At 36.7% G+C, this 14,340-nt stretch overlaps 1 protein-coding gene across 1 annotated transcript in view; it reads left to right on the top strand.

Annotated features, from left to right (window-relative positions):
• Positions 1-2,285: 2,285 nt before the first annotated feature.
• ATXN10 (ataxin 10) overlaps positions 2,286-14,340 on the top strand; it is a gene marked incomplete at both ends in the record, with an annotated part of 56,487 nt that continues 44,432 nt past the window's right edge. Inside the window, 2 exons of the mRNA XM_010166807.1 lie at positions 2,286-2,382; positions 3,323-3,487. Of these exons, the coding sequence (XP_010165109.1) occupies positions 2,286-2,382; positions 3,323-3,487 (262 nt within the window). The remainder of the gene's footprint in view (positions 2,383-3,322; positions 3,488-14,340) is intronic.

A 14,340-nucleotide genomic window follows, 5' to 3' on the forward strand; every position in this document is an offset into this window, starting at 1 on the left:
GGAAAAGGAGTTCAGGCACAGCAGAAGCAGTGTAGCAGTTGCATTGTGGTCGTGACAGAACATATGCATTGACTGGACAGATTGTCAGTGAGGTTGTTATGTGTAATCCATACTTTTGGTGCTGCTCAATTACCTCAAGTGTTGGTAGAATCACATCTTTCTTTTGAATTGCTGAGATCCGTCACGTGAGGTTACTTGCATGGGGAAATGTGGCATTATCAAGAGATGCTCTTTTTCTGCTTAGACGTGAATACATACAGTTGCTTTTGTCTCACAGATTATCTGCTTGCCCATATGTTGGTTTGTGTCCTCTAATTAAAAGCAGAATGTTAACCACTGGTCAAAAACGAGCATGCACAGATGAAACTGTTTTTTCCATGGTACATCCACAGAATCATGATCTTTTCCTGGATCAGTCCTGCTTGTTCAGGATATTGCAATTGAACAAGGACACTATAGGTTGCTTTTAAGACTCCAGTGTGTGATTAATGGAGAATTTGTAGATATTTATTATATTGCAAATGTGTTCATAGCATTTCATTATTGTTACAGTAAGAATGGCAACTTTTAAAAGATTTTTAAATTTTTTTTTCTTCCTAGTCTGTAGTATTTTTTGACAGCCTAGTCTCTAACGGCCAAAGTGTAATTGATATCTGAAAAGGGCCAAGCAAATTTCAGGTGAACATTGGTGTATAATCAACCAACCTCATGTCTCTTTGAGAGATCTTTCTCATAGTAGAGTAGGTAAGGAGTTCACCAAGAGAAATAATACCCTATTCCTGGGATTTACTACCTTGTTAGGTTTTTTTCTAGCAGGGAAGTATTTCCATAAAGTGTGCGCTAGAAAAGTGGCATGCCCATGGTTGTTGTCCTTCAGAAAAATTATGAGTCAGCAGGATGGGAACTAGATGTATGGGAGAAGCAGAAGCATAATGATGGGCAGAAAATAATAAAAAAGTGCAGATGTGCAGGCAGAGAAAACCGAGATTTTAAGAACTAAAACATAAAGATTATTCAAAATGCAACATGGAGAAGACGTATATTTTAGGCTTAAAAAATATATATGGAAAAAAGTTGCTATATCCTAAGCCCAAGTGCTCATTTTAGACTTGCTTTCTTTTTATTCCCAAGAGGACATATGCCCAGACCTCTGTAGGAAATCTGTCTGCCAGCTGGCACAGCACCTTTCAAAGAGACCTAATTTTATATTTTGAGAACCTGGCAATATCAGCCACTTCCATCTGTAATAGGCTGCTGTTTGTAATAGCTATTAAACTGCATTTTAACATTTCATTTTAACTTTATTTGCCAACCTATTAACAAGGGCCAGGCTATTGGGACCTGTCAATAGTACCAAAAAAAGTGTTTTAATTTTGTGAGATCTGTGGGTTCATGCTTTTGTTTTTCATAAATGTATGTCTTTTGATGGTCTCTAGGATATTAACTTCTATGATGAAATATCATCTTCCCATAATTTAAGTCTGTATTGAGAGGAGGCAGGAATAAATCCTTTGTAGTAATAGTAGAAATCTGCTGTATTAAATTCAGCATTAAAATTTGAGATAAAGTTACTTGGAGTACTGGCTTTAATGTTTCTGGGATAGAAATCAGAAAGTATTAAGCACATCATCGTATTATGTAATGATTTGTCTAGCTAAATAGAATTTAATGTGGGTAGCGAGGGAACAGATTCAGTTCTCTTGCTCTGGTTCTACCTGCTGCAACAAAATTTTCAAGCCATCTCTGGCCAGCTTGGAGAGGGAGCCCAGGGAGCTCTCTAAGTCGCAGGCAGAGCTGTTCTTGCAGAGTTTACTTGATGACAGGTGATCTTTTTGTGTTAATTTAATATGAGGAAGAAAGCCACCTCAGATCCAGAAGAGGCAAAATGGCCACTGCCGTATGGCAGCTGCTGATTCAGCGTGGATCTGCTTCAGTCTGCGCTAACTGTAGCTCCAGGCTTTCATCACTTTCAGTCTGTCTTAAACCTTGTCAGAGTCAATTAGTTCTTGTAATCAGTAGTAACTAACGTTTGATATTCATGTAAGTCTAACTGAGGAAAAAAAATTATTTGTTTTGGTTATAATTCTAGAATACTTTGTGAAATTATTTACGTTAGAAGAGGAAATACAAATATTTATGTACAGTAGCAGTAAAATACTGCACCCAAACTTAATTGAGATTAATTCTGTAGTGTATAGCTGTAATGTTGAAAAGTTTGTCATGCATATGAAATTCATTAGTGTTTCTTTGAATTCCTGTTAATATATTTTCTGGGTTTTTTTCAGCTCTTCGTTGTAGCCTCCAGTTTCTAGGAAACATTGCATCAGGAAATGGAGATTCCCAAAATAGCATTTGGAAGTGTGCTTTCCCAGATCTCTTCTTGTAAGCATGGATGCGGGTTTTTTTAATAATGTAATTTCTGTGGTTGTATTCAAATCTTTTGTACATGATAGTTGTGCCAATACTAGCACCATCAAGCTTTGAAAAATAACTTTGGGGAGAATGGGGAGGTTGAGACCATATCCTGTAGATGGTTTTTTTTGTTAGTCAACTGCAGGGGTCAGGACCTTTAAAAACCTGCCTGTTCTAAACTAACAGTAAATTGATTGCATTTAACAGAAACTGGAAGAAAACTATTTCAAATTATGAGCTTCAAACATAAGCTTTACTTCGGAGGTGTTTTCCAGTAGTTATACTAATTTCCAAGAACATAGCTTTTAAATTTTTTTTTCCACTTTGCTGCTGTGCAGACCTGTCAGTATTTGTGGATCAGATGGAATCCACAAAAGTGACTTAAACTTTGTGTCTTCCAATCCTTTTACTGCCCTCCTAACCTCACCAGAATATCTTCCTGGAGGTTTGATGATGTGTGTCATGAAATATTACATAAACAATTTTGTGCAGACACGTGACAGTGTTGTTGTTGTGTTTGGGCAGATTCTTCATAGGGAATAACAAAGGCACCGTAATTCAATTTGATAATAATTCTGAGTGTGTTTTTGGAGCCCACTTGTCACCACAGGATGTAGAAAGACTTTATGATAATACAAACAGATTATTATTATGGTTTCACCCAATTTCTAGATCTCCAGTTAGCTCCAATTTAGCTTTAATTTTGTAAATTGCCTGTTAAGTTTGACCTTCTGGTAGAAGTTGGATTATTTTCTTTGCAGATGACTTCTGTCCGTTTTAGGCAATGACAAACTCAGGATTCTCTGAAAGACTGTAAACAAGAGTAGCTCAGTGAGCTGAATGCCGCTAGTCTGGTTTTTTTTAGGGTCAGTTTTAAGTTACTCTCTTAATTCCTTATTTTCTCTTGAAGGACATGCCTAACGTACAGTGATGAGAAGATTGTTGCCTATTGTTGTATGGTCCTGTTCACCTGCCTTAATTCAGAGAAAGTGAGAGAACTCCTGGATCCTGGAAACTTGACTGTGGCTCTTCATGTCCTGAAAGTCTACAAAGAGCAGTTGGACTCTGAGTGGTCGTAAGTATCTTTAGATATTTTTTTTTTCTTAATTAGTTGTTTTTCTAGTGTAAATGTCGGTATTAAAATGTCTGAATTTGTGACAGTACTGAGTAGTAAATGAGGATCTATTCACAAGTTAATAATGTGGAATAGAGATAATTTTCATTATACTTTCACTGACTGTTGTGATTGCTGCTAAAATAAGACTATGTTTTTGTTTAGGATATAGACAAGGATTTTAAAATAATGGTCTTTTGGGGTTTTTTAATGAAACAAGGTTCTAGGATGCACACTAATTTATACTTGTGTACTGTTTTGTGGAGATTTTTGAAGTGAAGTTAATGCAGAATATAGTCTTACAGACTTTGGTTATTGGGTCATGCTAGGAAGACTTGTATGACTGCTGCTTGTGAGTACTTCATAAAACGTGGGGTTTTTTCCCCCCCTTTTTTTTTTTTAACAAATCTGCTGTCTAGTGCAACATGCAATTATTTCTATACTAACAGAGAAGCCATTTTATTTGTGAATCTTGCACATCTAATTTTCATGCTTTAAGAGCACCTAATCAGTGGTTTTATTTCATTGAACTTTTGTATTGTTTGCTAATGGCCATTCTTGTAAGTATTGTTGTCAGTTATACATTTGGGAAATGTTCTTCCCTGCATCAGCAAGGATACACTTTCAGTTAATTGTTATATGGTGTATTCCAAGGGGGAAAAAAAGGATAGTATATATGTTTTTGTAGCCTCCTTTTGAAGGTCATGTTTATATTAAAATTTAATTAGGAAGAATTGTCAGGGTTTTACTAGTTATTTGGAAAGTCTCTAAACAGAGTTAAGATGAGTGAATGAAAAGCAAATGTCATTTAATAGTTTACTTTTGTACTTAAAAAATTACTTTAAAATTTGTTTGGGGATGGACCTTTTTCATAACTGGTCAATTTGCTTAGGACATAATTAGTTTCCAGAAAGCAAACTTAGAGTTTCGGGGTCAGGCAACTGGATTTCTGTTTCAAAAGTGACAAACTGAGTCTTTAGTTTTGGCATCTGTCAAATTAACACATGTGAAAGATTGCTCTTCAGATAATTATCTTGATTTCATTTTCTTTATGTATTGAAAATATGCTGAAGTGTATTTTGACTGAGATATGAAAATCAGGGAGAGCTGGAAGAGGTTGTTATGGTGTTAAATTTATATGTTGAAGGTAATTGCAGAATAAATACAGCATCAAAATAAATGCTGAGGTATCGATTTCCCTGGTCCTCCTGATCTGAAGTGCATTCTGTTGATGTTATGATGAGAATGCCTTACCTCCACTAGGGATTTGATGTGGGTGAAACAATCTCTCTTCAGAGTAGTCTTGAAATTAAAAAGGGGCAAATTTCTATACAAGATATAAGACCATGATGAAGAAAAAGAGATGGGTAGAAAAGAGTAATCCTAGTCCTACCCTAAAGCATTTGCAGAATGCTTGCCCTCTAATTCCTGTCAGAATGCTGAGTTCCTCATACAGGGAATATACGAAAGAGCATTGGAATGTCTTCCAGGCATTAAGAAAACAATACATTTGATTTTCTTTCATAGTACTTTAACGTTGCCAACTTTAACTTAGTTAAGTCTCAAAGCTCATTGTCAGTTTTCCCAACTGAAAGAAGTAGTAATGAGTTTGTAGCGTAAGTTTCTTGGCATTTTATACAGTCATCTTGAACCCAGTTATAAATGGAGTTCTTTCAATAATGTCACTGTTTTCAAGTCAAGAAGGGTAAAGTGCATTCACAAGTTGAAAATCTAAACCAAAAACTGTTGCAACAGTGCAGTACAAAGCAACGAATAGGTAGATATTCAAACAGCATTACCTTGAAAGTGAAAAAAATAATTTCTTGCTAGAAATGGGCTGATAAGCTCCTTGTAGCTTTAGAGCCTTTTTAGTGAATCTTCTTGTACCTATTTCCCTCTGTTTCTTGATCCTGACTTAATTTCTTCTTCTAATATTCCATTTCTTATCCCTCTTCTCAAGAAACACATTTACACTCTGGTTCTCCCTCATATTCATCTCTTCTTATTGTGAGATAATATTTGTCATGGCTGGGGGTAATTTAAATGGCAAAGTATGTTCTTTCTTAACATCAGATTTTTTTTTTTTTTTTTTTTTTTTTATTTCTTCTTCTAATATTCATTTTTTTTTTTGAGGAAAAAAAAGTGATTTCCATCCTGAAAGAAGCTATGATATTTATATATTAGAATACATGTATCTTTGGTCTACTTGGTGTGGAGGGGGAGGCAAGAAAGTAATATTTTCACATCCTTTTTTATTATAAAAAACAAGAAGGTTGCTGTCAGAGGTTTATTTTTCACGTTTTCAGTGGAAATCCGCTAATGTGTATCATTCATTATGCAACAGTGATTTTAAGTCTTTTTTTTTCCTGATTTTTGGTTATGATTTTTCTTTCCTTCCCATCCCAATCACCCATTTTTTCCCCTCTTCCAGTTAGCCATACTTCAATGTGTTATACTAAAGTAACGCTTTTATCTTAGACCAAACATGCATCTTGGGAGCCTCTACTGCATGGTAAATTATCGAGAGGTTTTTTTCTTGTTATCTTGGCAGTACTAACACAGCATGGATTTCACAGGCAACAAGTTGTTCTTTAGCTTTAATGAGAGAGGATATTCACTTAATCCTATGAATAACTGACTACATTTTCACAAGGTACCTGCTTGTATCTCAGATTCTTTGTGTTTTCCTATTTTATTTTTCCATTTGTAAAGCACATACTGTAAGAGTGTTTGAGTATTACACCTGATGTCACACAGCTGAACCTCCCAGTCCAAATATTTTTCTCTTTTTTCTAGAATATTTGAATTGGTTTATTTTTTGGGTAGTCTTGAGTTGAGTCTGAAAGCCTGTTTCTTTTATTAGCACTAATCCTTCTGCTGTAAGATGGATACAATCGTGTAATGTAATGATGATACCTTCTGTTGCTTGCTTGCTTGCTTTTTTCCTATTGCTGAGCAGCAGGAAGCAAGATAGCCAGCTTTTGTGCGGACTTTCTTATGTCCGGCCTACTCAAGCAGTTTTCTCTGCCTGTTCTCTTAATTTAGAGGCAATCTCTACTGATGCCAACCATGTTGCATCTCTTTTCTCTAGGAAACTGTTGTGAACTTTTCACCGCTCTCCGTTTACTGGTGTAAAGTGCTGTTCTGTTCTTGTGATCAGGCTTCCTAACATGTACTTTGGTGTGAAGAGAAAAGCTGAACAATAAACAGGATTTCTTACTTTGGTAGAAGTAATATTATTTACATTGGCTGATGAAAGTTGAAGATTCTTGTCTTGGATATAAGATAGTTGGGGGGTTTTTTGACAATGATAAGTGAAAAGCTAAGCTTTGTCCTTGCGTCGGTGGTGTTCCTGACATGTAGTAATGCTGTCTCTTTAGGACAGCTTCTGAAATTGTGTAGGTTTGCATTTGCCTTATGCTGAGAGTAGCTATTCCTTTATTACAGCCTTCTGTTTCTAAAACGTTTCTGGATATTGAATGAATTGCAGTTTTCTATACTTGAAAGACACACAGTCATTGCTTTAAGCATATGTTTACAATAAGCTTGGACTCTGGTGTATTGCTGCTCTTGCTTTGGTGTCCATTTTATCATTGCATATAATCTTCCTGGTTTGAACTAATTCTTGGTTCATTACTAAAGTACTTCCCTCCCCCCATCAAGCAACTGTGTTTACTTTCTGATATGGAAGAGTATATGTGAGATACAGTCACGTAAAAGTGCATAAAAAGACTTCTGTCTCTTTTCTGATGAAGTTGAAGCTGAGCTGTGGACGCCTCTCTGGCTGGACTGTAGAAAAAATATTTTGTCAGCAATTCATTGAAAATTTGGAGTTGTACTTGAGTGAGAACTGAAGTACATACCACTAGGATTGCTTAAACGAATTTACATAGCCGCAGTATTTGCATCAGAGCCAGTTCCCTGTTGTTAAGATTCGAGTCCCTTGCGCCACAGCTAACAGAATGCACAGCAACCATTTTTAAGCGGCTGTTATGGCATTATGTGGCTGAGCCAAAATACAAACTATTCTTCTTCCAGGAGGTTATGCTCACTGCTGGACTAAAAAATGACTGAAGTTAACGTGTTCTTACTTTTGAAGTTAAAAAGTATTACTTGCCTACCTTCTTGTCTCTCAGCTGGAGCATCCGGTCTCCTATTACACTGACTAAAAAGTAAATGCCACATGAGTTTATTCCTCTTGGCTTGGGTTTTTTTTGCTGTCAAATGCTGCTTTTAGGTATTGAAAATCTTTCACTGACTAACCAGGCAAGTTTTGCTTATAGGCAAAACTTTCATCCATTATTTTTATTCCCTTTTCTTTTATTGTGCACTGAAATTTATGACTTAAAGTTCTTCTAAATTAGTAACCAATGAATTCCACAAATAAACACTTATGATGGTCAAGTTATTTTTGCAGTTGCTGCCATGAACCATTAGGACAGAGAGAGGATGTCCTTGACAAATGTTTGGATTTAAGGCCATTGGCTGAACTGTAGTCTCTCTCATGGGGTCCTCACTACTCCATTCGTCTAGCACATGTTGGGTTTTCTTCCTGCCAAGGTGGCAAGCACATTTTAAAAATCTTTTTTAGGTGAATTAGCAATTCCTCCTCTGTTCATGAACCCACATTCATGTTTAAAGTCCAGTTTTCCATCTCCAAGCTGGAAAAGTCCTTAGGGAAAGTTCAGGAGGAACCTGTTTCCAAGTGTGATGCCTTTGGCTTCCCCCTCCACTCTCACAGCACTTCTGTAGGGAGAAGGCTTTGTCAGAGGAGATCTGAGATTTTTCTGAGCAGTTCTGCAGAGCTAAGTTTTTAGAATAGAGGCAAGTAGTGGACCTTTTGCAATTCCTCTTCTGTCTGCTGTAAACCCCTCTCCCATTTAAAGAGTGCCAGGAAAGCATCTTTAAAGGCAGGATGGAGCTTTCTGGAATTTTCCTGTCATGTTTGCTTACTTTCTGAATCATGAGACATTTGGTAGAAGACAAGGAACTCCTGTCAGGGAAGAGGGAATGTCTGAAGTGCTGGCTGTGTGGCTGTGCTTCCTGAGAGGGGGGGGTTATGGGAGATAAAGGCCTCAGTTTAGCAATTTCTGAATCTAATCAGTGATGGAAAGCCAAGACATCAACTTTCTAAGCTGTTTTTGAAACAGAGGAGAGCTGTTTTGCAGATAAGCATAATGAGTTTGAGAGTATAAGCACTGATGCATTTTTAAAATGTGTTTGTAGATTGAGAGCATAACAAAAATTGCCTCAGAACTTGGAAGAAAGGGAGGTAACAGTGCTGTGATGCACACTCAAGTGTGTCTTCATGAGTGGTACACTTTTTATTAAGTATTTTCTGTGGCATGCTATGAGCTAAGAAATAGTCAATAAATTTAAGAAGGAAGTCAGTTGTAAAAGAAATGCCCTGATCAAATTTTGTATTCAGTTCTTGTATGGTCATACCTGTTTATCCAGACCAGGTGGTCTGAAGGTTCATTTCATTAAGCTTGTGGCTGCTTAGAAGTATTTCTGATGCTTCCTTCTCTGAATCTGTGAATGTAATTCACACATTTAATAAATATTCTCTTGATTTAAAAACTGATACCTCCTCTTCTTTCTGTTTTAGATGCTTGATCCTCTAAACAGCTTCAAGATTACTTTAATATTGCTACCTTTGCCATCTTTTAAAATGCCACTCAGCATCTAGTAGTAGTGTTAATTAACATATATTAGACAATGTATTTTTAAGCTGTCTCTAAACTTCTAGTCAACACAACTCCTGAACTTGTTTCAGACTAGCGATCCTGTGATCTTGAATACTAGGAGCTCTTCTGAGGTTGCTGCTGCTGATCTAACTCCCAAGAGCAATGATCTGAGGTGGCAGATTGTTTATCTCCAGCTGAGTTTCTTCAAAACATTGCCTGACTGGCTGTATACCCCTTTGACTTCTAGCTTTTGGCTAAAATATTAGAGCCAGAAGAAACTGGAAGTTTTCAGGACTGAAAGCCGTTGAATCTTACCTGTCTTATCCTGAATGTTTGGATCTGTAGTTGGGCTTGTGAAGAGTGCCCAGAGCTTGCTGCTCTCTGAAAGTTTCAAGAAGTATAGTGTTACAGAATATACTACAAAGCATATGTCTTTGCAGAGACGCTTGCTTTGCAGAAACAAGTTTGTTTCCTTTCTCTGATTTGATTTATGGCATACACTAATTAAATGATCCTATCTCCTTGATGGTTCTTTGCTGTGCAGTTGCCTTCTAGAAAACATGTTGTTAGCAACATGCAGCTACTGTCTAGGCTATTAGTTTAAGAATATAATACCCTCTAAGTCTGGTGAAAAATTTCCATGCTGCTACAGCCTGGTGCATAAGTGACCACTCCTGTCCTATCTTTAGTCCTGAGACCTTGTTCTTTAGTGTAGGCTCACCCTTTCAGGACTTGGTTATGATCTGTTGCTTCCAGCTTGCTCCACTTATGATCACAGTTGTGGGATTAGCATTCCCTCTAAAATACTTCCTTGTACATGGAAAGTTTTTAAACCTTTCAAACTTCAATTCTGTTGCTTCCACCCTCTTGTGAGCTTTTTTTTTCCTTTTTTTTAGTATTACTTAGCTCCTTTCTGTTTCCTCCCTAACAGCAGAAGATCTGTCTCTTAAACTGCAATTGGTCTTTCTGCATTTATGCATGTTTTGGTTCTGCTTCCTCTACCCCTATGTTCCATCTCCTGTTTCTGTTTAAAGGGATGAGTGTGATTTTCAAACCCTTGTGAACAATAATGTATTTTCCATGCACCTTCCATCTTTTCAATATGCCTCTGTAATGGTATGCTGATTTAATTATTCTGAAGTGTTAACCTACTAAGTTGAACATATCTTAAACATGTAAGCAAGTATACTTATTCCAAAGCTAATTCTTTTTTTGCAGTGCTATTTTCTTTCAAGAGCTGCTGCCTACCAAAGGATGCTATCAGGGAATTGGACATATCCTTCCTCTAGGTAACAAAGCTGGAATACACTGTTCAGTAACTCAAATGTATTTCCTGCTCACTCTGTTTATATATGATTACTACCAAGGTCTGCAAAGTCCTCTGTAACAGAATCTCTTGCAGTTCCAAAGGAAGAAGAAAGCGCAAGCAATATCCCATGTCATATGTGCAGCGTGCTGAAAAGGCTTGTGAAACCCTGCCTGTTTGGTTTTTTGTTTTTTTTTCCCCCCCCTTTTCAGTAAAAGCTTTTTCTTAAAATATGCAGAGAGCTATGCCTTAGGCTCTGGAAAACTGTGGAGCCTTTAAAAAGTCATTCCTCTGTGTTTCCCCATACATCCACATCCACTCCCTTTTGGGTTTGTATTAATCAACAGCAGAAAAGTATGTCACACAGTTTAGAAGCTACTGTATTTAGAAGAGAAACCAGCACAGAATGCCACGAGATCTATTTTAGAATATTGAACCTGCAAACATATGTGTTTTGTAAAATAATTAGGAAAAAGTAATACAAAATTACATTATAATTTATCGTAACCAAGACCAATGTGTATTCTAAAAGCTGTTTATTTTAGAAATACTTTGGTGGTTCCATTAGAGATGAGAGTATAGCTTGTGAGATCAGTTTTTCCAAGTGTGTGCATGGGGCAGTTTAGCTACTATGAAAAGAAAAAAAAACAGGTTGTATTTTTGATTCCTGAAGAGCAAGGAACAAAAATCCTCCATTTTAAAATAAGAGCTGTAATATGCCTCTTGGCTTCCAGAAAAATGATATTAAGAGTGTGGTCAGCTGTTTGGCATTGGAAGTAAGATTTTGTGAACATCCACTTTCTGAAACCACAGCTGAATGATGACTGTAAAGATTGGGATGTGGGGTTCCCCCTCCCCATTTTTTGCCTTTGGTTATTTTGTCCTGGCTTATGGAAAGAAGTGGGACAGAAACTAGTGCTCCTCTGGCAAGGAGTCTTGCCCATGGGCACAGATTTAAAGGCAAAGATGGAACTCCTCAGTAGAGTGCTTGTTGCTTATTTGGTATGCATGTGGTGCAGAAACCAGAAAATATTACCTTTTTTTCTTCTTTTTTTTTAATTTTTCTTTTCCCCATTTTGGGCTGTCAACTCTGTCTCTTCTCTGACAGTTTAGGGTGTTCCCCGGCCCCTTCTTCTACTCTCCAGACAGTAATTCTTATTTTTAATTCCAGGAAAGTTGGAGTTATGTTGCAGGTTCCAAGTTCAACTGTGGTTTTAAATAGTACTGACAGTACTGACAATTGGGAAAGTTTCCTTAATTGTAGAGATCTGAGTAACTTCTACTTTCTATTTGCAGTAACAGTGTGTTGGCACAGATTTCCTCAATCTTTCAAAGCCCAGCCTCACGTATTTATTTATCTTGTCACCTCTTTCTTCTTGTATATTTTGTGGAGAGAGTGAAGTGGGAAGTGATTGTATTGCTAATAATCTTCCAGTTTTTTTCTTGGTAGTTCTTCAGAAAAAACAGTATTCCAATGTCATGCATAAGTGAAAAAAAACCCACAACTTTTTAGTGCCTTTCAGATGGAGCTATCAAATGGAATGGACATGTCTTCTGAGTTGGAGGAATAGTACAGATAATCTGAACTTGGTCTTGTAGACCTGAGAGTTGACATGGTGGGTAGTATCGTGGTCTGTAAGGAGGATGCATTCGTTATGGGTAATGCCTTTTGAAGGTGGAAAAATGTTCGCTGTTGTGCTTGGTTCAGCTCAGGAGAGGAGTATTGTGATGCTTCATACTTAGGACTGAGCCTTAAATAGGGAAATGTGTTTCCTCATTTTTCTTTTCAGTGAGAAGGGCTAGTGTTTAAGTGGGGTGAATTATCTAGTTTCTAAAGGTCTTTGTAACAGCACGTGTTCCATTTCTTATTAAATACCTTTATACTTATAATTGGTTTTTGAATAGTTTTGATTGGGTACTTATTTTTTAAGGACAAACCATACTTTTGCTTCTAAAATATATTCTGGTCCCAAACAGTTCCTTATGAAGAATATTGATTTTTTTAGCATCTAAAAAGGCTGGTGATACGGCTTTGAAAGGTTAGCTGTCTCAATTTTCTTTTCTTCTTCAAAATTTGGATTATTTGTTACATTTTTTGTTAAACTGCAGTAAAAATAGCAATTTTGTTCTTACCAAATATTTTGAATAGAGTGGCATTATTGTAGGATGATGAAAAATGCTTTTAATTTTAAGACAAGAAGTTTGTTGATCAAATATAGACTCGCTGTGTCTTTTCTCTAAAACATTTGTGAGGTTTTTCTTCCTCATTTTCTGAGACTGAGGACACTGTTCTCTAAACTTGCTAATGGGATCAAATCAACTTAATATGGAGCGTGACATTTGATGATAAAGTTGATTGCTTACACCCAACTTTGATTGGAGCAAGCTTAGTGGTCATTTGGAATATACTGAACACAAATGTAGCTTATACCATTTCATCTTGGCTGCTTCTCAAATTCAATTTGGTACAATGCCGCCCTTGTGCTATTGTAAAGTCTTTGAACTGAACATCTCCTCCTGTATTTACTATGTAAAAGTACTTGATTTTTTTAGGATTTAAGCCAAACAGTTTTTTAAAAGTCAAGAAAATTGGTATATTTAACACTGTTCATTTGTTACTGTGTTATGCTTGCATAACAACTTTAATTTTCACCATTTCCTTTACTAAATTACAGTGGTCCTCAGCTTATCCCAGTGGTTCTGCTTTTGGCCACCAAAGAGAGTTTAAATCTCCTACAAATGCCTTTGTTGCGTATCTGAAATGCCGCATTCAGTCAGTAATCCAAAACTGAATCTCTCTTTTTATTTCAGAGTTGTGGATGATCTTACTTTTCCTCTTCTTCTCCACTGCCCCAAGTGAAACACAGGACAGGACAGCTGAGGACTAAAGATACTAGATTTAATTTGCTGCATCCTTTCTTAACTACCACCAAGATTTCTGGGCATGGTAGCAAGAGTTGAAAGTGATTCACTCTGCTACTAATTCTTCTGTTACCTCTTGGTGATGCTATTGTAAAATATGCTAGTGTTCTGTTCTTTGTGATACAGTAATGTAGGAAGTGGATAAGGTAAAAAAGAGGCTTAAATACAGAAGCAGAGATTTCTGGGGTGTTTCATCACGTCATGAAATTAAAAGGGTAAGAAGCATATACAGAAGTCTATGCTCCTTTATAAGCAGGAGCTTTATTCTCAAGTACTGCGAGTTCCTCGAGCAGTAGAGGTCTAGTCCGCAGAATGTGAAAGATGTGTGTCAATAAATACGAGAGAGTAGACCCAAGTAATGACTAAAATACAGGTCTTCCACTTTGCAATAGTAGTCACTAATGTGTACCTTGTAGCATTAGATCTTTTTGTGATAATTGTTGATTGCTTTTTAACTACAATGCAAATAGTTAAGAAAATTTCTTCAATGTAATGTTAATCATTAAAATTAAGACTTAAATTCATAGTCCCAACTGCAAAATTGAAAAATCAGGCTTCAGATTGTCTCCTTAAATGCACTTTTATCATACTTCATTGCCAGCTGAGATTTCTACATTATGAGGCTAAGTACTGTGTTCTGCACAACTCTGATTATTATGTTTTTTTTCTTTTGCACCTCCAAATAAGCCTTTGCTTCTACTCAAATCTTTCAAAAAGAAAGTCAGTTGTTACCATTCTGAAGGTTTAACCGTGGATGGCTTGTGTGCTGTGAATTGTTGATTCAGGAACTGTAGAAATGTTCCCCTTGACTGCTCTGCTGATCACTTGATTCAGTTCTTATGGCTGAGTCTGTGCTACTCAGTTGGAATACATTTGTGCTGTTGACTTTGGGGAAGTCT

Source organism: Antrostomus carolinensis, unplaced genomic scaffold (genome assembly GCF_000700745.2).
Source record: "Antrostomus carolinensis isolate BGI_N321 unplaced genomic scaffold, ASM70074v2 scaffold19834, whole genome shotgun sequence".
Lineage (NCBI taxonomy): Eukaryota > Metazoa > Chordata > Aves > Caprimulgiformes > Caprimulgidae > Antrostomus > Antrostomus carolinensis.